This window comes from Uranotaenia lowii, chromosome 2, assembly GCF_029784155.1.
Source record: "Uranotaenia lowii strain MFRU-FL chromosome 2, ASM2978415v1, whole genome shotgun sequence".
Lineage (NCBI taxonomy): Eukaryota > Metazoa > Arthropoda > Insecta > Diptera > Culicidae > Uranotaenia > Uranotaenia lowii.
Genome location: NC_073692.1, coordinates 36845304 through 36871214, shown reverse-complemented (window position 1 = coordinate 36871214; position 25911 = coordinate 36845304). Strand labels below are relative to the sequence as shown.

At 37.0% G+C, this 25911-nt stretch overlaps 3 protein-coding genes across 4 annotated transcripts in view; 1 reads left to right on the top strand and 2 right to left on the bottom strand.

Annotated features, from left to right (window-relative positions):
* The window catches only part of LOC129747679 (UDP-glucosyltransferase 2-like), an 80849-nt gene that overhangs the window by 8731 nt on the left and 46207 nt on the right, over positions 1-25911 (bottom strand). The window lies entirely within an intron of this gene.
* Positions 7794-11306, bottom strand: LOC129747676 (uncharacterized). The gene is made up of 5 exons (XM_055741984.1): positions 11206-11306; positions 9636-10414; positions 8836-9552; positions 8588-8770; positions 7794-8525 (listed from the first exon to the last, which is right to left on the bottom strand). Exons 2-5 carry the CDS (start codon positions 10364-10366, stop codon positions 8330-8332), a joined length of 1827 nt encoding a protein of 608 aa, XP_055597959.1. The 5' UTR covers positions 10367-10414; positions 11206-11306; the 3' UTR covers positions 7794-8329.
* The window catches only part of LOC129747675 (uncharacterized), a 51266-nt gene continuing 37002 nt past the window's right edge, over positions 11648-25911 (top strand). Inside the window, exon 1 of the mRNA XM_055741983.1 lies at positions 11648-12596. Within this exon, the coding sequence (XP_055597958.1) occupies positions 12035-12596 (562 nt within the window). The 5' untranslated portion in view covers positions 11648-12034. The remainder of the gene's footprint in view (positions 12597-25911) is intronic.

Here is a 25911-nt window from a genome sequence, read left to right as displayed (position 1 = left end):
TCAGATTCAGATTTCAGATTTCAGATTCAGTTTCAGATTTCAGATTCAAATGGAAAGAATGGCGACCAAAGAACAATTTTTATTATGAATTAGTTGTTTATTGTTTAATTTCTATTTTTGAGGTAGATTTCCTTATTGTTTAGGGTCCCGAATTACGGAATTTGTGAATTAACGATTGAAGATAGTTATTTAGTAGGTACTTTTTGTTAGGGTCACCCTATTTACCACAGCATCGCTGGCCGATGCTGTGCAATAAATGAGTTTATGTTTGACCATTGACGCGAATACAACCTCTTTTATTACTCCCGATAATTACCTCCCGCATATAGTGTAGAAATATAAAAGTGGCGACGAGAAAAACTATAATATTGGTTTTTGAATAGTTTAACAATTTCGCGGTAGTGTACGGGAGCTAATTTTTGCGGAAAAAGTTATCGGTTTCGCTGTGCAAAAGTTGTGTTGTCCCGCTGAGCGCTTGCCGTTGCTGTTTGCAGTTTACTGCTGGTCCATTAAAGCAGAAAATAAAAAGTTTGGTTTCGCTTGAGGTTTGCTTACCGAAAACGTAAGTACGTTTACATTTTTATATGCAGAAATTGCCAGAGAACTCCTTCGAATAGCTTCTAGTTTCGTTCAGCAATTAACCATTTTGTTTAATTGCTGACGGGTTTGTTTCGCCAATCAAGCAATCGTTTTCAACAATAGCTGTTGGTGTGTTTGTTTTGTATTTTGTGTTGCGGATGTTGCGTTGAATGTTGCGCGACATAACATAACGCAACAAAGTTTGGTTTACACTGAGAAAAAAATTTCAGATGTTTTTCGGTTAAAAATTTGCCCAAAATAAAAACAATATTTTTTTTTAATGTTTAATAATTAATCAATATTGATTTTAAACAAAAAAAAATGTTTTTCATCCAATGAATGTATATATGTTTGACGTATTGGTTTTGCAAAAGTGAATATAAACATTTTTTATGAAATACATGTTCATTAGATAATGCTTTTAGCTTATTAATTGTATTGAAAAGTTTTATTCGATTTAGGAGGAAAACGACACTAAAAAAAATATATATATATAAAGGAAATTTATGTTTACTCGTTTAAACTTTGTGAATGATTTAGTGGTATACACCTGGTTGTTAACAGTTTGTTGGAAGGAAGTTTAATAGTTTGTGATATCTGATTGGTGTTTTTATGCAACTGTTTTTATTGTTTGTTGATAGAAGAAAAAGTAAAATAAATTAAATAAAACCAAAATGAAATCAAAGTCGTGTCAATATCAAAGAGTTGGTAGTTTGTTTTCTGGTTGCAGATCAAGTTTTTCGCCCAACCTACGGCCATTGTTTTGTTCTTTTTGCAAACGATCAGGGCATGTGCGTAGATTTTGTTTTGACCTGCAGGAAATAAAGTTAGAGCAGGTGACTCCCAAGTTAAATGATTTTCGAAAAAGTTTACGTCATCATTCATATCGCTCCGTTTCAGATGATGAATATGATTGTTTAAAGATTTCCACTGTAAACAAATTACACGAGCCCTGTTTCAGGAACGTTTTAGTTTCTAAAAAATGGATAAAGATGGAAATTGATTGTGGCGCTGCTGTTTCAGTCATAAGCTTAAATCAATATAAAGCAGAGCTCAAGCATATCCCTTTGCAAAAAAGTAATACTCGTTTGGCAGTCATTAACTCCAGTCGTTTGCAGGTAGAAGGTCGCATTTTGGTTCGGGTTGAGTTAAATCATTTAAAAAAGGATGTTTACTTGATCGTTTTAAGGAGTGATAGTATTTTTGATCCACTATTGGGTCGGGACTGGCTAGATACGTTTTTTGATAACTGACGTAATGCGTTTGGGTCCAGAATAAATCAACTGGCTGTTTCAACGGATCAAACGATAAAGGAAATACAGAGCAAGTTTTCCAATATCTTTGACAAGTCTCTGTCTACTCCAATCAAAGGTTTTGTTGCTGATCTAGTTTTGAAGCCAAATCATTATCCAATATTTAAAAAGGCTTATGATTGCCATGAAAGATAAAGTAATTGAACATTTAGAAAGTTTAGAGAAGGATGGCGTGATAACTCCGATAGATGCTAGTGAATGGGCATCTCCGGTTATAGCAGTTGTAAAGAACGATGGAGGAATACGAATGGTAATCGATTGCAAGGTTTCCATAAATAAAGTAGTAATCCCGAATTGTTATCCTTTGCCTTTGCCTCAAGAAATTTTTGCTTCGTTAGCTGGCTACAAAGGTTTTTGCTCTCTTGACCTGGCAGGAGCGTATACACAGTTGCGTTTATCAGAAAAGTCCAAAAAACTAATGGTCATAAACACAATACGTGGTTTGTTTACGTACAATCGTCTTCCACAAGGCGTTTCATCTGCAGCGGCTTTGTTTCAATCTTTTATGGAGAGGATCCTGGCTGGAATCAACGGAGTTCATACATCGACGATGTTTTGATAGCAGGTAGCGACAAAGCAAGCTGTGAAAGAAAACTTTACATGGTTTTGGAACGTTTGTCAAAGTCCAATATAAAAGTGAATTTGCAGAAATGCAATTTTTTTGAATCAAAGCAATCGAAAGATTCCTTTTAATTCAACCACGGTAAATGAAAAGTTCATATACCAGTATTTCGATAGCAACTTACTACCTTCTTCAGTGAACGTTTTCGATTGATGAATGTGTATCGTTTCCCTCCCTTATATTGTCCGGGTTAGGTAAGCTACTACTAGGTAGCAGAAACCTCCGAATGCTCGGCAGTTGTGCCGTTGTCTGTTTTTTGGGTCTACCTACCCTATTCTGGGTGTTTTCTGGTAGTGCTAAATTATTTTCTACCCGTTTTTGGGCATTGTCAGGTAAATTATTGTATTTCTTTTTACCTAAGAATTTGAACAACCAAGTGTGCCCTGGTCCGGAGTCTCCGTTTAAGAGATGAACTGATTTTTCATTGAAGATTTCAATGCTTTCAGCAACATCCAATTTAAGCGAATTACTATTCAAAGACCGGATCAGCGAGACATTTCCTCGATCAATAGAGTGACCAGATTCACACATGTGTAAAGCTACTGCAGATCTAGGATTCTGTGAAGGAAGAATTTTCTTCTTTGAGTCAGATCTAGCTATAGCCATGTGTTCCTCGAATCTATCAATCAACTTCCTTCTGGTTTGTCCAATGTACACCTTATCACAGTCGGAACAACTGGTGTACATTGGACAAACCAGAAGGAAGTTGATTGATAGATTCGAGGAACACATGGCTATAGCTAGATCTGACTCAAAGAAGAAAATTCTTCCTTCACAGAATCCTAGATCTGCAGTAGCTTTACACATGTGTGAATCTGGTCACTCTATTGATCGAGGAAATGTCTCGCTGATCCGGTCTTTGAATAGTAATTCGCTTAAATTGGATGTTGCTGAAAGCATTGAAATCTTCAATGAAAAATCAGTTCATCTCTTAAACGGAGACTCCGGACCAGGGCACACTTGGTTGTTCAAATTCTTAGGTAAAAAGAAATACAATAATTTACCTGACAATGCCCAAAAACGGGTAGAAAATAATTTAGCACTACCAGAAAACACCCAGAATAGGGTAGGTAGACCCAAAAAACAGACAACGGCACAACTGCCGAGCATTCGGAGGTTTCTGCTACCTAGTAGTAGCTTACCTAACCCGGACAATATAAGGGAGGGAAACGATACACATTCATCAATCGAAAACGTTCACTGAAGAAGGTAGTAAGTTGCTATCGAAATACTGGTATATGAACTTTTCATTTACCGTGGTTGAATTAAAAGGAATCTTTCGATTGCTTTGATTCAGTCGAATCATTCAACCAAGTAGGCTCATACCACAACAGAGTGCAATTTTTTTGTTTCAAGTTTGCCGTTTTTAGGACACGTTTTGACACAAGACGGGTTGTTGCCTTGCCCTGAAAAAGTTGAAACTATGCGTGAAGCTAAAGTTCCGAGAAATGTTTCTTTTTAACGAATAGTCACCGTTGATTATTATTTTTATGAAAGTTTTTAATGGCATTGCGGTGAACTTGATACTACGAAAATTCTTGATAGAAGAATTAAAGATTGAAATTAAATGACGGATAGACAAAGCCCCAACAAACATTTTTCGCTGAACCACCGCTGAAACACTATTTCGTTATAATTTTAATTCAGCTATCTTGCTGAAAGAAGGCAACCAAAATTCAGGGAGAAGCTGCTGTTCAGCTCTTAAACATCGACATTTGGAGAAATTAATCAGCGAAGTTGCCATGAAACGTCAATTGACGGTTCCAAAAAAAAAAAAAACAAAAATAATGATGACTGATGTACGCCCGATGTTGACAGCTATTTTTCCCCTCTCTTGTTGTTTTTGCTTCATTGAAACTTGTCTCGAACTCTAAACCTTCGACTTGTTGGTCTCATGCCGCAGAACGCAGAACCAACTATGGATTCTGTAAAGCATAAGAAAAGTGTCGTTCTTAAGCGACCGAAATATCTCCCAACCAAGGTCAAATTCACATGAAGAAATTGAAATTGAGATGCTTCGTAAATAAAAAGAAACTTTCCCGACTAAGGTCATTTTATCAAGAAAAATGAGAAACTATGAATAATAAGACGATTAAAAAATTCTTATTTCAAACCATTCGCTATCATGCATTGGTTGATCCATGACAACAACAGAAATTTTGATATATAGCTGAAAGTCGCTGTCGAAGTTACCCTTGTACAGCTGACGCCTGTCAAATTTGAATGGTGTCAAAAATGGTTGGACAAAGGCTGAACGAGTTATTCTTCAACCAATTTTCCTCTACTTTCTATTGGCTGAAATAAAACTTCCTTACATGCTGAAACAGCGCTGAAGTATTTCGTTCTTCAGCCAGAAAGCTGAAACAGCAATCAGTACCTTAACACAGCATACGATCAGAGAATTGGCGTTTTTAATCAGCAAAAATGTTTGTTGGGAGATGCTTAATAGAAGAAAATTGAAAAATGTTGAAAATGAGCCAAGAGCATATTTTATGGAAAGCTTCAAAGGTGCGTTCTAGACCCTTTGTCCCACATCAATTGAATGGCTGAGAGAAGTAATAGCGAGAGGCGCAATTACGTTCACCCATACATCCAACCCGATGGATTGGTAAAGCACGTGCTTCCCAATCGGACCATCAAGAATTTTCGTAGTATCAAGTTCACCGCAATGCCATTAAAAACTTTCATAAAAAGAGAAATGTTTCTGAACTGAAAGCATTTTTGAGTTTGTTGAACTACTACGGGAAGTTTATACCAAATTTGTCGTCGCGCCTCAGCTGCCTGTATCGTTTGTTAAGGAAAGGTGAAAAGTTTATTTGGAACTCCGAATGTAGTCGTGTTTTCGAAGACTGCAAGCAATCACTTATTTCTTCAAAATTACTGGAGTTTTTCGATCCTAAAAAGCCAGTTATAGTGGTCTCTGATGCTTGTAATTATGGTTTAGGTGGAGTAATAGCTCACCGTATAAATGGAGAAGAAAGGCCAATTAGCTTCACATCTTTCTCTTTAACAGAGGCACAGAAGAAATACCCAATATTGCATTTGGAAGCTTTAGCTGTAGTTTGCACCATTAAAAAGTTTCACAAGTTTCTATTTGGAAAAAAGTTTACTGTGTATACGGATCATAAACCGTTAATTGGCATATTTGGAAAAGAAGGCAAAAATAGTTTGTTTGTTACCCGACTGCAACGATATATCCAGGAGTTGTCGATTTACGATTTTGAAATTGTTTATAGACCTTCATCAAAAATGGGAAATGCGGATTTTTGTTCGAGGTTTCCTCTGCCAAACGAAGTACCAGCGTTACTACAGAAAGAGCATATCAACAGTTTAAATGTATTGGACGAGTTTCCCCTGGATTACGTTTTGATTGCAACGGAATCAAAAAGAGATAAGTTTCTCCAGCAGATAGTTCACTATATGCAACATGGTTGGCCTGAAAAGCTGGATAAACATTTCAAGGATGTTTATGCTCAACAACAAGATTTGGAGTATATTGAAGGATGTTTAGTTTACCAAGACCGTGTCATCATTCCGGGAAGTTTAAAAAAGCGAGTCTTGAGTTTATTACATAAAAATCATTCAGGTATAACAAAAATCAAACAGTTGGCACGCAGAACAGTTTACTGGTTTGGAATGAACAGTGACATAGAGAACTTCATAAGAACATGTAATGTTTGCTGCCAGATTAATGCTGCTCCCAAGAAAGTTCCAGTTCCAGGATGGATTCCTACAAATAAACCGTTTACTCGTATTCATGCCGATTTTTTCTATTTGGACAAAAAGATGTTTCTAGTGATTGTTGATAGTTACTCGAAGTGGTTGGAAGTGGAATATATGAAGTTTGGAACAGACGCCATCAAAGTTAAGTCAGTGTTTATCAGCGTTTTTGCTAGATTTGGTTTACCTGACGTTATTGTAACAGATGGTGGTCCGCCGTTTAATTCAAAAGAGCTCATCAGTTTCTTCGAGAGACACAACATTAAGGTGATGAAAAGTCCACCTTATAATCCCTCTAGCAACGGACAAGCTGAAAGGATGGTACGAGTTTTAAAGGACGGTTTGAAAAAGTTTATGCTGGATCCTGAGCTTCGAAGTTTATCGACCCAAGACTTGTTGTCGTTTTATTTGTTTGGTTACCGTAATACCTGTTTCGGTGACAATGGTTTGTTTCCTTCAGAGAAATTGTTTAGTTTTAAGCCAAAGACGCTTTTGGATTTAGTAAATCCTAAAAATAGTATTAAGAATCACTTGACGAAGGATGTTTTTGAAGATGTATCAAATAAACCCAGAGAAGATCGTTCAAAATTTGATTGGGTTGATCGTTTACGTTTTGGAGAGCTGGTTTATTATAAAAATTTTCGACCGACAGACATAAGACGTTGGCTCGAGGCAAAATTTGTAAGACGAATTTCTCAAAACACGTTTGAAGTTTCCGTAGAAGGCAGGTTATACTCAGCACATCGTAATCAATTGAAAACGTTTGGGCTTCAAAGTCGGTTTAAAGGTGTTAATATTTCTGGAAATGCGAGGACGACAAAGCGAAAAAGGGAGGATGACAAGGATGAAGACGATCAAAGCTCAGACGATGATGGAGATTTTTATGGTTTTCCATCGGATTCTTTCATTTACAAGGACAAAGATTCAGAAAACAACGCCGAGTTTTGGTCAACGGATGCGCTGAATGTTTATGATCAGTTTAAAAGAAACGTCTATCAACAAAAAGCTTCGAGTCCCAGTTTAAAAGATCCAGACACAGCACAACCTCTACGTCGTTCCAGTCGTATTAAGCGGAGTCGAAAAGAACCTAATTATCGCTATTACAAATGAGTTATAAAAAGTATTTCAATTTTGCCAGTTTCCTAGTTAAAAAAAAAAAAAGTTTGTAATTGTTTTATTTTTAAGTTTTTTTTCCAAATTATATTTTTAACGATGTTTCTCTTATCTTAAGAATGGAGATGTTATGGTCACCCTATTTACCACAGCATCGCTGGCCGATGCTGTGCAATAAATGAGTTTATGTTTGACCATTGACGCGAATACAACCTCTTTTATTACTCCAGATAATTACCTCCCGCATATAGTGTAGAAATATAAAACTTTTAACAGTGAGAAGGGTTGTGATAATAAATATGCTCAGACTGGTATGCTCCAAGAATTTTTTCATAGCTTAATTTTCTCTAATTATTTTTTATTGTCTCCAATCAAACTCGAAAGTTGGAATCCAAATCAAAACCCGACCATTGATTCAAGATCTGTTTGTGAGTTTCTTTCATTGATATTCAACAACATAAGCGTTTGTTTGTATTATTATTTGTATTATTGAACAATGATCGATTTTTTTTCCTCGACATAAAATACAAATTTTCTTGTGTGTCGATCGATGGTCCGTACCTTGAGCAAATCGATTGATTTATTTCGGAACTCTTCTGAGACACTGCATGAGTCTTCTAACATCTAAAAGTTTCATTACTTTAAAAAAATACTCTTTTTGCGTAAAGAAGTATTAAAATTCGAAAGGATTAACAATTAGAACAAATGGTAACATTTCATAAAGTCGTCATTTTCGCAAAGAAAAACTTAAACAAAACAAAACAAAAATACAGTGCAAAGTTGATCGACTCGACTCGAATCTACTGTTGAAAACAGTCAGTGGAGTGTTTTAAAATGAGCCTTACATATTATCTACTTGTGAAGTAGTCTGATATATCATCTGCTAAAACTATGATACTAAGTTTAAAACCGAAATTATGTATCTTTTTTATGAAATTTTCCTATTAAGGAAAAATTTTTGTTCACGGTATTGGTCCACCAATCAATTGACCAACGGACGAACACCGAACTTAATTTTAAGATTATCATCCCCGAGGAAGCCCCCGTTCCGGTACAGCACGTAGTGGGAGATGATGCTTTTCCAGTAGAAGCTGCTGCCCTTGGAAAAATCGAACATCCGTTCCTCGCGAGCGCTGTCCTGCTCCGATTCGTTTACCACCTCCATGAACACCTCACACCTTCGGGGGTAAAAAATAGGAATATTATCTGATCGAAGTTTAATTGTGCGTATTTGACTTACTCTTTTTTCGGTCCTTTTGCCCAACAGACGTAACCATTTACGGCGCAGTCTTTTTCGTTGCCGAAATTCGGTTGAACTATGACGTATATCGTGATGCCGTTGTAGGTCGTTAATTGAGGTGAATAGAACTTGGACTCCTTGGACCACCGGTAGATTTCGAAGCTACCGATTGCGAATGGGTTCCTGAATAAAAGGATTAAAAAATTCGAGGTGATATCTATAAACGGAATATAGATTGAAGAATTTACATAGATTTCATGGTGATTTTCATAGTTTCAAGTTTGGCTTGAAGTCGTCGCATATCTAGTAGCAAGTTCTGCTTGTAGAAATCTTGTTTTGTTGGTGTTCCTCCTTCTCCACTGCTGCTACTACCGGAAGTCTGAACTTCTTCCGCCTTTAGCTTAAGTTCCGTGTTATTTTTCTGCAGTGTTGAAATTTGCTCTTGAGAAACTGCTCGCAGATGGTCAATTTCGCAACGTAAGCGTAAAATGTCACTCTGTAACACGAAGTTGTGTTTTTTCAGTCCGGTCAGTGCATCGGTGGCCTTTCTTTGGCATGTCAGTAACATCCGAAGCAAATCGTTTTCCTCTACGATACTTTCGGCTCTAATCCCGACCCGAAGCATCAGGTCTCTTGCATCCGTAAGAAAACCGCAGTTGTTCAAAGTTTCCATCGAAATAAGCTCATTGCGTGCCAATGTGCTGAGAAACGAGAAACTTTTTCCAACCACCTTCAAATGGGTGGCGTGGGAAATTTCGACGACGGCTTTGAAGCGAAATTCATTGAGCAACATGTTAGGGGCCATCTCCAGATACACCGCTTGAGGACTAATGTGGAACACCGTCTTCCACTGGATGCCGGATTCATCGTAAAGGATGATCGTTGGAACGGTAATTCCCTCGGGCGGTGTGTCCTGCGGGATGTTCAGTACTATGCGTTGCAATTTGCATACCGGTATGAGATCACTGGAAGATGCAGAATTATTAAGAGATTTCTTAAAATTAGAATCAACAGCCAAGAGATATTAGATGTGTGACAAATCAAATACCATTTCAAGTCATCCCAGCGCACCGGGGCCACCTGGAGACTGTCGCAATCCTTCAGAAGCTGCTCGCAGCGCTTGTTCAGTGCTTCCTGCGTCCTCAAAATATCAGCAGTCTTCATCTTCTGAATAAGTTCGACTGTTTGGCGATACTGATTTTCTATCTGCTGGACCAGTTCCTTCGTTTTCAGCAGCGTCTTTTTCTTTTCCTCAGTCTTGCGCATGGTATCGGCCAGTCCACTTTGGAAGAGCCCGTGAACTTCCAACATTATCTGTCGCTCCACATCCTGGATAATGTTCAGATTTTCATCGAGCTGACGGCTGGCACTACAGGACATGGCCTGTAGCTTCTCCGGAATTTTCCGAAAGTTTTCAACCGTTTCCATCAGTTTATCCTTGTAAACAACCTCCGCGCTATCAATAGCGTGGCGCTTGTGATCCGCCTGCTGTAGAAAGCAATCGCAACAAATGAAAACGCTACAGGTTACGCAATAGAGGTCCTTGAATCGTCCCGGATGGAACGGGCAACAGTTGGTGTTACTGTCTGCCACTTCCTGTTTGGCTCGGAAGCAGGAACGACACAGGATAACCGGCGAGGAAAAAATCGAGACCATCTCCGACGGTTCTCGGTAACACTTCAAACAGCATTCCTGGCTGCAAACGGAACACACCAAGAACGGGTTTCCGCTGGCCTGGGGATGATTACAGCTCAAACAAGCTTCTATTTTTTCGGACATGGTTTTGGATTAAGATTTTTTGAAAAAGACACGCCGTACAGATTCACGCTTTCGAATGAAAAAATTACACAGGTATAACAGAATGAAATGTAAGGTGTGTTCAACAAAACTCAATCGAAATCAATTGAAATGGATTGACAGCTGATCAGCTGTTTTTCCAATTGACTTCGATCGATTTCTATCAGGCTGCTGAATGAACAGTCAGACACTAATACTAACGTACAGGCGCAGTGTTTCCAGATTGTTTGTCAGCTTCGTTTAGAATTCGAAAAGGCGGTTTACTCAAGGCAAATTGGAATGAATCCAACATTTTGGCCATCTCAATGGCAATTCTTTCCCGTACTACCCAACAAACATTTTTTGCTGAACAACCGCTGAAACATTGTTTAGTTCTAATTTTAAATCAGCTATCTTGCTGAAAGAAGGCAACCCAAATTCAGAGAGAAGCTGCTGTTCAGCCCTTAAACATCGAGATCTGGAGAAATTAATCAGCGAAGATGACATGAAACCACATGAAACGTCAATTGACGGAGCAACAAAAACAAAAAACAAAAAGAATGTTGACGGATGTATGTCCGATGTTTGCCAGCTAATTTTCCCCTCCCGTGTTATTTTTTCTTCATTTGAACTTGTCTCGAACTTTGAACTTTGAAAAATCCGTTAGTTAACGGTAATGGGTAATGGGGTGCAGAACGTTTCCCGTATAGAATTCACATTCGTTCGCAGAATTTGAAACTCAAATTGAAGCTAGTTTAAAGTATTAAATTAAATTTTATTCAAATTTTAAATTTTGGATTCTGAATAAAGAACGTCAAATTGAATGAAAACTTTATACATACTTCTGCAAATGGATCACAAAAAACTACTCAAGCATTTTTGAAATAATGACTTCAATTTTCAAAGCTTCAAAATTAAACTGTAATTAAACTGCAATCAAAATAGAAAAATAATGACAATTTTTCGGATATTCTTTTAATTTTCATAACAAACGCGCCGTGTTTCGTTTTCCGCTCGTTCCACGTACGCAGCCCAATTTATAACAGTCTCGAAAACATCGCACCCATTGCGCCGCGACGCCCCGCAAACTGTTCGACAGCACATAAAGCGAACTGTTGGCTTTATGGATCACATTGGTCCGTGCCAAAAGTCCCCCAAAACGAAAAAAAAAAAGCGAACTGTCAAAAATGGCAATTGCGTCGTTCCCACAGTTTATCCGCAGCCAGCTCTAGCTCCCTGGGCTAGCTGTGTGTGCGATCGTCGGTCGCTGTTTCTCTTTTTCGCTTCTCGGTACTCGCACTCACTTTCGGTCGCCATTACGATTTTCTCCGCCAATGTTGGTTTGATGTGAACTCGGTTCGCGGATGCTAAAGTGGCAAAAAAGTGAGATTATTCAGTGTTTGCGATTGTGTACCGTGTCCTGTGTGTTAATTTCCGACGGAACCGTTTGCCGGGAGTGTATTTCCGGTTGGGTAGAGTGCTGAAAGTGTTCTTGAACGGCAAAATGAGGCCCGGAAACGGTGGCTAGTTTGGATTTGTTTTGGGGTCCCCTCTTGGCTATAGTGAAAATGTGCTGGCCTCAATAGAGTTTTGTTTTCTTCGCGCAATTGTACGATTTTCAATTAGATTTTCCGGGGAAATTTGTGAGCTTTCTAACTGCCAGGGGAAGCTATGAAACCGGCAGGAAGTGGTAGTCCCAGTAAATCCGGTCCCGATCCCGTGTCCGGTGGCCAAGTGGTTGTCAAACAAAAGCAGGAAAATTGTGAAGTGCATCATAGGGCACTGCCCTCGGTAAAACTTTCCGGAATCAGCAACGGGACAAGTGGAGAAGGGGTGGCTCGGGAGCTGCTGGTCGATTCAATCAAAGTTCTGGGTGTTCCTGTGGGTTCGAAGCCATTGATTTCATCATCATCGTCATCGTCGCCAGCGGGAAAAATCACTGCTGCTGCTGCTGTCGTAGGTGGTGCAAGTGGGGGAGGGTCAGCAGGTGCCGCACCAGAAGTTGTGGGGGAGGTGGCGTCGTCAAAAATGACGATAGGAGGAATAGAAAAGGCATCGAAAAATCACGTAGACAGTAGCAGCAGTAAAGCTACTAGTGATGCGAATAGCGATGCCGCGAAAAAATCATCTGTGTCGTCACTGGTGAAGGTGTTAGATAAATCTGGAACGCCGGTCAAGAGTGATAGTGGCGGAGCCCATCATGGCAGTAGCAGTCTGTCCAGGGAAGCTGGAGGTGAGTAGTGGAGACGTTTTCTTCCTATTTATTAATGGACTGCAAAACATGACTCAACAACCTAGCTGCTTGCTATTAATATGTTTATAAAACAAACGGATTTAATCGTTTATTAAACCTGAGTACAGTAGTTTCTCGATTTTATCACTATTCGATTTTATCAATACTCGCCAAATTCACGCTCGATTTTATCACGGTTATTGTTTCGATTATATCACGATTTTTAAGAAATCATTCAGAAACCATTTCCAGGTTCCTAATTTTCATTCAAAAGCATAGAGCGTTTTTGTTTATGATATTTTTCATGGTTTATGTTATAGTATATAGGAATCCAATAATATGAAAATGCCATTGAACTGCTTATTTTCTCTGTATAGTGTTTAAAATCGTCATCTGGATTTTAAAAACGCTTGTAATAATCGACACAAATATTTTAATGTGCTAGTGATGCTAGTGTTGTTAATACTTGTGTTGGTTAGTCGCTTTAAAAAAAATAACTTTTTTGGTTATGCGAATCATATAAAAATGTGGGTGAATTTAAGCGTTTTTGAAAAGAGATAAGTGTCTCTAATTTCTTTGTTGAACTCGTTTATTTTAAAGGGTGGCGTGCGTAATCCTTTTTGGAAAGCTTTTAGTATTGTCTGAATGGATAATTTTGGAAGACCAAAATGAATTTCTGCTAGCTTTGTCTGAAAATATGACTAAGATTTCTTTTTTCTACATATAAAGACAAAAGATTATCTGCCCAAAAAGCAAATTTCGAGAAACACACTGTAAAAGTCTAAGTTGAGCAAATTTTAAAATATTTTTTGAATAAATATACTTTTTAGTTCATCAAAGGTCTTAAGATTAAAATATTGAAATTTACATTTCATATAAGGTAGTTTTGTGTTTCTCAGGATTTAAATAACAAATTAATTTATTATTTAAAATGACGGTAGCCTGAAAGTTACATGTAACTGTTGTACAAGGTCAAGTCAAGGATATAAAACGTTAAGAGAGATTACGAGAATATACGGTTTCTTGAAATTTCGCTCTTTAAGTAGAAAAACTGTCGAAGCCTAGAAAACGGCCATAGATTCCGCCTACGCTGATGGTAATTATCCGGAAGGTCCTACTTAGACTTGTAGTACTGTTTCTGCGTCGTAGACTACCGTGAACGGCCCTAATTCTGCGCAGTTAAGGATTTTTCAAATGTTTTAAGTTATAAAAAAATTACCTTTCAATGAATTTCCTCAAAATTTCGTGTACAGTTGGGTTAACTAACAAATTTAACGGATAAAATAATGAGCTCAATTTCGGAGCAAAAATGTGGATTATTTACAACATTTGGAAAAAATGCAAGTGGCCCTTATTCTGCGCACTATTTTCTATTTGTTCCTAATTCTGCGCATATGTCCCATATTCTGCGCACCCAAATAAAACCAATATACCATTCCGTACTTGTAAGACAAACATTGAATTTAATTGAAAAGTCTTTAAAACATATTTTACGCTTAGTAAAGTATTGCAAATTATGAAAAGGGCCAATTCAAGCCTTGGATCTTTAACCTTATGTGACTCTTTCTTTCACTATTTCTTACACTTGCTACATGTTACTTGCAGATGCTTTTTCCTGCAGCTCGCTTACCCAATATTTGTTGACCGATCACGTTCTTCGCCGGATCTGGTCAAATTAACTTGTTTTGTTGGTGTGCAGTGCACACCATTCCGACATACAGAAGAAGTTCCGGCTGGTCACAAAATCGCCCCAGCTGGGGGAACTACGCGCTGCTTCATTTGGTTTAATATCATTCAGTATCAGTTAGTCAACGAGTGCGAGTGAGCGGGTGAACCGAGAGAAGCTTCGCGTAGTTCCCTCAGCTGGGGCGATTTCGTGGCTTGCCGGAACTACTTCTATACGTCGGAACAGTTGGGACTGAACGATTAACACGCGAACACGATAGAGAACGCAAATCAAGATTTTCTTTTTTTTTATCAACAAAAGATAGTTTCGAAGAGATTCCTAAGAAACTCCCAACAACTTTACGGACACACAATCTTCATAAAACTCATTAGAAAACTGTAATTGAAAGTCTCCTAACTCCCTGCATTCAATTCCTTGCAGCTTTAACATCAGTTCACTCCGGTGCTTTTCATTCTGCGCATTAGGAACATAAGTAAACAAATGGTGTCAAATTCTGCGCATTGGTAAAATCATTGTTTTGATTTAAAAAAACCATTTTTTTCTCAAATTTTTTAGCAGTTATGTTCAGAATGATTTTATCTTCCCCGTAGAGGCATTTCCAATGAGAAAATTCTGTTTAACACTGTTTGATTTGATCTTTTTGTTTTCCTAACACTTAAGCTGGACTGCTAACGGCGGCCATTTTTCAACGTTTGCTTCCTATATTTATTTTGATTTTTTCCATTTCTCGCGAACAATTCATCAGATTTCAAAATAATTGGAAGCATTTTGAAGATAAACAGTAACTGAAGAGTTTCAGCTTGTTTCATTGATATTTTGTTCATCACATCTTGAAATATTTCTGTTTGAATATGAAAATGCGCAGAGTTTGGGACTGCGCAGAATTAGGGCCGGTCACGGTATATACAAATCGTACCGCTGAATTGAAGCTTTGAAGCGGTTGATTTTTCTGTGTAGCAGACAAACCGGGGTAGTACACCACGTCGCAGTAAGAGAAAATCGGGAAGATAACAGCAGGTACCAGCTTAATTCTTGTAGCGGTGGGAAGAACTGCCTTGAAGGCAGTAAACGTTCGAAGAGTCAAATAAACTTTGGAGACTACCTCGTTCACTTGTTTATTCTAGTTCAGTTGCTCGTCCACGGTCAACCCAAGATTTTTTATGTGCCTTTGAGTTGGAATTATGTTGTTGTTTGATGTTAGTGAACCTGCTTCGAGTAGATGATAGCTGTGGTCTGGGATGTAGATAATTCAGCCTGCTCAAAAATTCGATGCTAGTTAAGTTTTCGTTGACTAGAGTGATCATGCCATCCAGGCGGCTGATCGAGCCAGAAGTATAGATCTGCAAATCATCAGCATACAGATGGTATTGGCGTTTGAGATCATTGGCAATACTGTTAATGTAGAGACTGAATTACAAGGCACTCAGGCAAGATCCTTGTGGTGTTCCATCGCTGAGTTTTCGCTCGGATGAGTACTGCTGCCCACATTTAACTACTTGTGATCTTTCATTTAGGATGTATGAAATCCGATCACAGGCTCCTCCAGAAAAGCTGAATTCACGAAGAAGTTCTGTTCGTAGAAGGGTATCATTCACACAGTATCGCATCGAGACTAAAATTCATACACGGTTTTTTTTATTTTTTCAGAAATTTGAATTAAAATTTGAACACCGGTTCGACTTGTTTCGACCAAAACATTGGCTGTATGATCTGTCATTTACCGATCGAAACATATTTTTATCTTTCATTGCTGATTCTGGAGGTTTGCTTTACGCGTATTATTTTCGGTATGAAAAACGGTTTTGTCAGCTCTCGTTTTCATAATGATGGATTTTGAGAGAAACTGTGCACAATTATTTTTGGCTTCTTCTCTTGAATCTTGAATATCTCAGAAATGCGATAGTTTTAAATTTTGAAAAAAAAAATTAAGACAGAATACCACATTTTATCAGCGATCCAACGCTGGCAAAATTTTGAATGTTCTATCACTAGAAACTTAGCTATCATCAAAATGAAGTGTTCCATTTCTAAATAAACTAAACTTTAAGTATATTGCAAAATCGTTAGTTTGATGTACCTTTTTTTTTTGTTTTAATTTAGCAAGAAGCAAAATAAACATACAAAGAGTTAAACCAGCCTTTTTGCGTAGTACAGTTTAGTGTTGAAGTGGGAATTAACGCGTTAAAAAAATACCCTTTTATAATTAACGAAGTAGGGTGATTTGCCAATCGTTGTCCCCTAACCCATTGTTTCACAGTATGACTAAAATTGTCAATTTTCCAGCAGATTTTGAACTTTTTCTCAAAAATAATATTCAATCATGTAATTCGGAATGTTTTCTGATGAAATGAGGCTTTTGAGATATTTTCTGCTGTTAAATGTATCTTACGACAGTTTTAATTTTTCTTGTTTTTTTCGCGCGATTTTCGTGTTTTTTGTTAACAAAAACCTTAACATTCCTTCTACGGCAAATAAGTTTTTACGTCAGAACAAAACATTTTTCGTATCAGATTTCTATACGAAACGTTTGTTGGGCAATTTCAACACCATGTTTTTGAAAAAAAATTATGATCCTTACTTAACCGGAAAATATGTCGGATCGTGCAACAATTGGTCCGCTCAATCTCCTCCTGCCCCATTGTTGTATATAACTCCGCAGCAAAATTTGTTTAAAAATTTCAAATAAATAAATTTGTATACCTCCAAAAACTTTGTTTGGTTGTTTTTACAGCCAAAAATCAAAATTTTCATTAAAAAACCATCAGAGATGTACTGAAAGTTCAAAAGACCTAGTTTTGGATTTTTTTAAATATTTCTTGGTTCTTGCAATACATAGCATTTAGCTTAGCTTGATTGACTACTCACATCCACCTTAAATCATGGAACTAGAAATGTTAATAATTTAAACTGTGTTTACAACTGAAGAAAATTTACTCATTTAGGTTTTAATCCAAAATATATTCTTTGAGAGTTTCATCTTGTTGAAACATTTCGAATTCCACGATCGCTGGCGTGGCTCAGTAGAACGAGTTCCACATCGCCAATGCACAGTGGTCCAGAATAAACATTTATCGTGACAAAATTAATTACGCAAAATGTATACGTTTTAGACATATGATGTCTTCTGCAAAGTTGTTCACAATTATAAGGACCGTATTTTGGAAGAATAATTTATTAGGGCGTGTCATCCTCCTGGGAATTCGTAATGCTAATTTCTTTCAGGAGCTAGGTAGAGCAAAAATATGTTCTACAATGTTGTACATTTGAACATTTTAACAAACTTTGCTGAACACATAAAAGTTGTACGATGAGACGTTGTCATTTTATAACTTTTTTAAGATTTACATATTAGAACGTGTCGAAAAAAACAGTTTTTCGACCATAACTCTTTCTAGTGAAGTTGTACAGTATTAGTGTATTCTAAACAATTGATCAGCATAACAGTGCAAACGTTTTTCTCTAAGATTATAGGGAGCTATTTTTTCATTTTCCAAAGTTAGGAGCACAAATGTGTTCTAATTTGACCATTTTTGAGGTGCAATATCTCTGATTTGTGCAAACCTAAAAATCTTAAATTTATTGCAAAATGTAGCTTAAGATATGAATATTCAATGTTGAAAAAATTGGAGATAGGTTTTTCGTTAAATTCGAGATTTATAATTTTAAAAATCGTAGTTTCTCATGATTTTTAAAAGAAATTTTATCCTTTTTTTATTCTGTTTTTATCAGAAACTCAACTAGTTACAATACACAAGCCAACCATTACTCGTGATATTGTTTGGAATTGTTCAGCTTCTTATTTTACAATTATCTTGAACATTTTATTTTTTATAAAAATATTTGGAACAAAATTAATGGAATTCAATTGCTCTAAGAAAATTCAACTGTAGGTGATAGAGGATATGCGGCATGATGGTCACAGCGATTTCATCTCTGTTTCAATTTTTCCCACTTCGCTTAGTGTGAGCGCACTAGTTTCTTTTTAAGCTATTATATTGGTCGACACAATGTTGTTGATGATGGATAATCATTGTTCCAAATTGTACAAATTCCGTTCAGTACACGTAGTGGCACCAAAGAACAAGCAAATATATAAGAATCATTATACTCTACAACGTCTCCCTCCGCGTTGCTATCCAAAGTTACTTGCTTGTACCTCGAGTGGTTCGAGCTTCCATCGCAACTCCACTTAAAGATGACCGTTGATTCTGATAAGTTGTCTAATCCGTTGACCTTTCTAGAAAGATCATGAGTCTCTTTATAGTAAGATCGACTAAATTTTGCAAAGGAATCGAGACTGATGATGGGCTTATTTCAATGCCTGTCGGGAAAAGTCAGGGTTTTCAAGTATTTTAACCAGGAATCAAGGAACAAATCGATAAGAGTTTCAGAGAACATCATGCACGCAAATTCAGTAGGGTTGCAAACATCGAAGATGTCTGTACCAACACTTGAAAAAGATGTATCTCCATGTATGGCGAATCGAGAAAAACGCATTGGAAAAAATACAACCTATTTTAAATCGTTAATTAAAAATAACTTGAAATTTATGCATTTTATGAAAGACAAACGATTTGTAGATGCATCTCCTATATGTTAGAATAAAGGAATTTCAATTTTCATGAAAAAAAAACAACGCGCTATCGTAGATAGAACCTAGCTCACGTAATATTTTGTCTAACCTTTTAAAACCCCCTTTGCTTTTTTTCTTATTTTTAGCTTTAGTTATACGCTCGCATTGGAAAAATTGTTCCGGAGTAAAGGGTGTATATCAATGTGATGGCGGTTCTGGTATTAGAATATTTATAGATCGTTTACTCAAACTGAGTTTTTAATGTAACGAAATATTTCTCAACAGGGTTTTACCGTTAAGTAGTGCAAATGTTGGCCTATCAAGAGGTACTGAGAATGGTTTTTGTTTACTTTTGGAGATAGATCCTTTTCACGTGTTGGTACAGATGTCTTCAAAAGGTTGCTGATTATTTTCTGATCAGCTTATTTCATTGATCAATCGCGTTCCAAGAGTCAAAGAAATTCCTCCACTGCCTGAAGCTGTGGAAAATATAATTGTTCAATATAATTGTTAAATTAATAATAATTGTTAAATAAGAAGCTGAATAATTTAAACAATTTTTTTTTTTTTCCTTTATTAGTGACACTTTACACCTATGAGGCTATTCGTGTCATGAAAATTATTACAATTGTCAACATACATTTACAAATTAAGATATACAATTTTCCTCTAAATATCAATTAATAAATTAGTTTTTTGTAGGAAACCCAGCAGATTTTCTATCCTTTCCCTATCATCTCCTAGTACGAACTGCAATGAGCCGTTTAAATTAAATTCACACCTTTCATTATCATATTTACGGCATTCTAACAAAACATGTTTCACATCATTTGTAACATTACAAGTCGAGCAAAGATTTACTGTTGCACCTTCCATTAAATGACCATGAGTTAATCTTGTATGACCTATTCTTAATCTACAAATCACTACCTCCTCCCATCGCTTTCCTCTAAACGCAGTATCCCAAGCAATAGTGTTACACCACCATTCATTTTCCCATATTTTTCGATATTCTCGAATTATTTCTTTTTTAATATCCTTCAATGATAATTTTGTCATTAAAATGGGATCGTGTAATGCCGCCTCTTTTGCATCCACGTCAGCTTTTTCGTTTCCATGAATCTGTTTGTGTGCTGGTATCCAGCACAATGTAATATTTTGATTTTCTCTACAGCGAGTTGCAATTCGTTTTACAATAGGATGATCTGGACGACTATTTTTGGTAGCTTTTAACACACTCATTGAGTCTGTGAAAATCACACAGGCGCTTCTTAGAGAAGCTGCTTCGTCAACCGCCCAAAGTATGGCATAAGCCTCCGCACTAAAAATGGAACAAGCATTCGGAAGTTTTACTCGTTTGTTGAAATCCGATGATACAACACTACATCCTACCCCAAACTGTGATTTTGATCCATCTGTATAAAATTCTACAAAGTTTCTAAATTTGCGAGACTTAAGATCTTGAAAAATATGTTTGTGCGCATAATCAGGAACTTTTTTACCTTTGGTCCACATATCAAAACAGATTTTCGGGCTTGGTAGTTTCCAGTTTGCATCATCTACATAAGTTTCTAGCATCTCTGGAAGATTCAATGCTCTTTGCGAAAGAATATTATTAGATCTTTGATGTATAGGTAAGTTAGAACTTCTATGAATATGAGTAGCAGTTTTTGTTTTAATAGAAAATAAAATGATGTTCATTTCCATAAGCATGTTCAACGGTAATTCGCCAGATTCTGCTAAAATGCTTTCGATCGGACTAGATTTAAAGGCTCCTATAGCTAGTCGGATTCCTTGATTGTGAACCGGGAATAATTTTTTCAAATTTGTTTTGGAAGCTGAACTCCATGCAGCGAAACCATATAATAACTTCGACAGGACCATAGCTTTATAAATTCGTAAAAGCATTTTTCTGTCTCCTCCATGTCGAACTCCAGCACACCATTGAACAATTTTCATTCTATTGAGACATTCACTTTTTAATTCGTGTATGTGTTTGCTGAACAACAGTTTTCTATCTAGATATATTCCAAGTATTTTTTGAGCATTTGTGAAACCAATTTGTTGGCCTCTATATATCAGATTTGATCCAAAAGATTCATGAGCGTAAGTATTACATATGTGCATTATTTTTGTTTTTTCTATGGATATTTCATAACCTGTTTCCTTAGACCATCTGTCCAATTTTACAAAAGCTAGTTTCATTAGTTTTCGAGCAATGATTGGATTACAGTGACTAACCACAATCGTGACATCATCAGCATAAACAAAAATATTAAATCTTGAATCAAATTCTTCAAATAGTGACTGAATGGAAATCAGAAATAGAGCAACGCTTAGTACAGAGCCTTGAACCACTCCATTTTTCAAAGTTCTAGAAGAAGATAAGATCCCCCCTACTCTTACTTGTACTTTTCTGTCTCCCAGAAAAGAATCTATAAAATCGAACATATTACCACCTATCTTCCATTTTTCTAACTGTTCCATTATCAGTCGCCTCCAGCATCGATCATAGGCTTTAAATAGATCAATGAATGCTACTTCTACATGTTCTTTTCTTTTTCTAGCATTTCTGATACAGCCTTCAAGTTCGACCAAGTGATCTGTTGTAGACCTTCCTCTTCGGAAGGCGAACTGGCGATAATCAAGAAGCGATCGCTCCTCGAGAAGGCTAAACAAACGTCTACTAACTAGGCGCTCAAGTAGTTTCCCCGGTGTACTGTTAAGAACGATAACTCTATGATTGTTCAATTCCCAAGAATTCTTTCCAGGTTTTGGAAAAGCAACGGCATGCCCATGTTTCCATATGTCCGGATAACATCCTTCCCTCCAACAATGGTTGAATATTTCTAACATTTTAATTTTGCCACACGCTGGGAGGTTCTTCAACATAAGATTGTGTATCCCATCCGGTCCGGGGGATGTACCTTTAAGGTGATCAAGGTGAAATAATAGTTCTTCCATTGTGAAATCATTATTCATACTTTCTATTTGATTTACAGGATTAGTAACTGGTCTTCTTTCGATAATTGCTTCCCTTTTTCTAAAATTCAAATTATACAAATCATCGGATGTAGTTTCTTCAAAGTGATTAACAAGAGCCTCGGCTACTTCTTCTGGTCTGTCGATCATAATTCCATCAACTTCAATAACCTGAGTATGTGTTTTGGACTGTCCTCCTTTAAGACTGCGAATTTTAGACCATGTTTCTTTAGGGGATGTAGATGAATTTATACTATCAACGAAACTCTGCCAAGATTCTTTTTTAGATTTACGGATGATACGTTTGGATTCAGCGTTTGCCCTATGGTATTCGTTCAACTTTCGTTCCCTATCGTCATCGGTTATTTGACACCGTTTCAATTCTCGTAATGCTTTTCTTCGTTTTTTAACTGCTTTCTTAACCTCATCACTCCACCATGGTACCGGATGAGGATGAAGTATACCGCTAGTTCTAGGAATATTGTTTTCTGCTGCTACTCTTATTTGTTCTGTAAATTCTTCTGGACTATTTATCCTACCAAGGCGAATTGCATCTAGAATATCATTTCTAAAAGGTTCCCAATCTAAATTTTCAAATTTCCATCTAGGCCATGTCATCAAAGAATCGTTGTTTTCTGTAGGAGACAATAAAATTGGGTAGTGATCACTTCCATGTAGGTCTGAGACAATTTTCCAGTCAAAAAGCGGAGCTAATTCAACAGAACCAAAAGTCAAATCTATCGCTGATGTATTACCAGATGAAGGTGACACATACGTATGAGATCCATCATTAAATAAGTGTAAACACTTTTCGTTCAAAACTTCAACTATCCAATTTCCAGCCCTGTCGGATACTGGGTGTCCCCAGAGGCGGTGATGAGCGTTAGAGTCAGTGAGAATAAGAAAAGGAGGAGGTAGTTGATCTATGAGTAACTCTATTGATTTTTTAGACCAGCTTGGGTGGGGAAGGTATAAGGAGCAAATTGTAATTTTCTTAGGTATATATACGCGAATAGCAATGGCTTGTAAATTGGTGTTCAATTGAATATACTCATGTTTGATTTTATCTTTAACTAAAAGCGATACTCCACCACAGGGGGCGTTATTTAAACCTCGATGTATGTAATTGAAAGAATGATAGTTTTTAACTTGCAAATTACTGTCGTTAGACAAAAATGTTTCCTGAAGTGCTATTACTGCTGGGCTTACCTTATTAATAAGACTTCGTAATTCTGTTCTTCTAGATCAGGGGTCGGGGAACTTTTTGAATCATTACCCCAAAACATTTTTATTTACGCTGATGTTACCCCATAACAAAGAGCAAAAAAACGAAATCGAAATTTTTTCAGCATCTTCATAAAAAATTCATAAAATTGCAAAATGAAAATATACACTTTTCACTCACAAAATATTCACTATTACCCCCCAAGAATTTCACTTTTACCCCATTTGGGGTAATTTACCCCGGTTCCCCGACCGCTGTTCTAGATACAAAACCTCTACAATTCCACTGGATTAATGGAGCCATTACGTCGAATTTGGAGACCCCTGCGTTCCGTCGGATTCCAATGTTCGGTAGGCCTTTTGATGCACAGCTACTTCGTTGCCTTTAGGTGGTGATTCCTTGAATAAATCATTCTCGAACGGGTCATCTTCGCTCAGGAAATCTTCGGACATCTCTGCAGTATCGTCAGATATACTCTCCCCGGATGTAGCGGTTTCAGGGATGTAGACATGTTCTTCTTGTGATGTAATTTTCTTGTTCTTTAACAAGTTCTGTTTTTCATCCGATGTTGTTGAGATAGCTTTCCGTTTCATGTTGATCGATGAAGCATCATCAGTTGGACTTCTGGTCGTTGTAGGTGTGTTCAATTTTTGGAGTTCTTCTTTCAAATTCTTTATAGTAGTTTTCTGATCTTCTATTGTTCTGTCCTTTTCTTCCAGCAGTCGTGACTGTTCCGATACAATATGCTCTAATCTTTCCATTCGTTTGAGCAACATAAGATAGTTGGAGTTGTCATTATTTTTAGTAGCTGTAGCATATGTTTCAGGTTGCTTCTGCTGTTCTTTCGTAATTCGACGCGCTTCCAAGAACGATATGTTTCGATCAACTTTTACTTTAACGATTAGTTGTTCTTCTTTCATTTTTGAGCACTCGTTGCTTAGCGTTGGGTGATCTTCTTGACAACAAGCACATTTCGCAGGTCGATTACATTTTTCGTGAAACGGTCCAGCACAGTTCTGGCAAATCTTGTCGGCTTTACATTCAGCAGAGATGTGACCGAATTGGAGACACGTAAAACATCTTGTAGGTCTGGGATAATATTTTCTCGTTCTACATTTCATCCATCCTAGCTTTATATACTCTGGGGGACATTTAGAGTCTACTGTTAGAACTAAAGCAGGTGTGTTCACAAGGTTTTCCTTCTCCTTCCTCTTTATCCGATAAACCGCAACCACATTTTGATCCTTCAATTCTTGAAGAATTTCCTCTTCATCTGAGTCGATCAGTTGTTGACATGAAATTACGATTTTGGACTGATTCAGGTTATCATACGATTTGACTTGAACTGGAATGCTGGATGATCCAGTATCCACCCGTGTCAGCTTCAAAAGTTTGTTCTCACATGTTCTATTTTGTACTTGAACACAAAATTCTCCAACACGGTTATTCATCCATGCTTGCAACATTTTTCCAGCACATGATTCAATCGATCTAGTAAGAAGAAAAGGCGACACGTCTTTCAGCGAAGATCCATCGGTAGGTTTGATCCTTAGAAACCTAGGTTCTGAAGATAGAGGCCGGTCACGGGACAGCGTAGGAAATACTTGATCGGACATCCAGGATGGCACCTGCGAGGCGCCCGTAGCCATGATGGCTACACGTTTCCGGAAACTTCAGAAACAGAAGCTTTTGTTTTATATGACCTTGGAATTTAAACAATAATAGGCTTGACAATAGACTTTAAGCGTTTTGTGGAGAACCGAATTATAATAGGCGAGCTTTTCGATAATGCGTCTGCACTCCTCGAATATATCCACTCAACTGAATTTAAACAATATCACGAGTAATGGTTGGCTTGTGTATTGGTACTAGTTGTGTTTCTGGTAAAAAAAGGATAAAAATAGGATAAAATTTCTTTAAAAAATCATGAGAAACTACGATTTTTAAAATTATAAATCTCGAATTTAACGAAAAACCTATCTCCAATTTTTTCAACATTGAATATTCATATCTTAAGCTACATTTTGCAATAAATTTAAGATTTTTAGGTTTGCACAAATCAGAGATATTGCATCTCAAAAATGGTCAAATTAGAACACATTTGTGCTCCTAACTTTGAAAAATGAAAAAATAGCTCCCTATGATCTTAGAGAAAAACGTGCGCATTGTTATGCTGATCAATTGTTTAGAATACACTAATACTGTACAACTTCACTAGAAAAAGTTATGGTCGAAAAACTGTTTTTGTCGACACGTTCTAATATGTAAATCTTAAAAAAGTTATAAAATGACAACGTCTCATCGTACGACTTTTATGTGTTCAGCAAAGTTTGTTAAAATGTTCAAATGTACAACATTGTAGAACATATTTTTGCTCTATCTAGCTCCTGAAAGAAATTAGCATTACGAATTCCCAGGAGGATGACACGCCCTAATAAATTATTCTTCCAAAATACGGTCCTTATAATTGTGAACAACTTTGCAGAAGACATCATATGTCTAAAACGTATACATTTTGCGTAATTAATTTTGTCACGATAAATGTTTGTTCTGGACCACTGTGCAATGGTTGCTACTCCGTGATTGACCGAGGCTATCAATTTTGTTCAGAGGTCAAAAGAATGATACTTGGGATTAGCAACATTCTCAATGAACAAAACTGATGCTCTCTCTTTGAACATCAATAACGGCGCCGGCCACGTCCTAGTAGTCAATGGATAGTTAGGAAAAATAGAGAAAAGGATGAAAGAAATAAATTTGTGCCTTAGGACCAAGGTTACCTCTGCATCCTGGCAAAAAAAAAAAATTGGGATGTGGGATCAGGGATATGATCTGGAAACACCTTTGA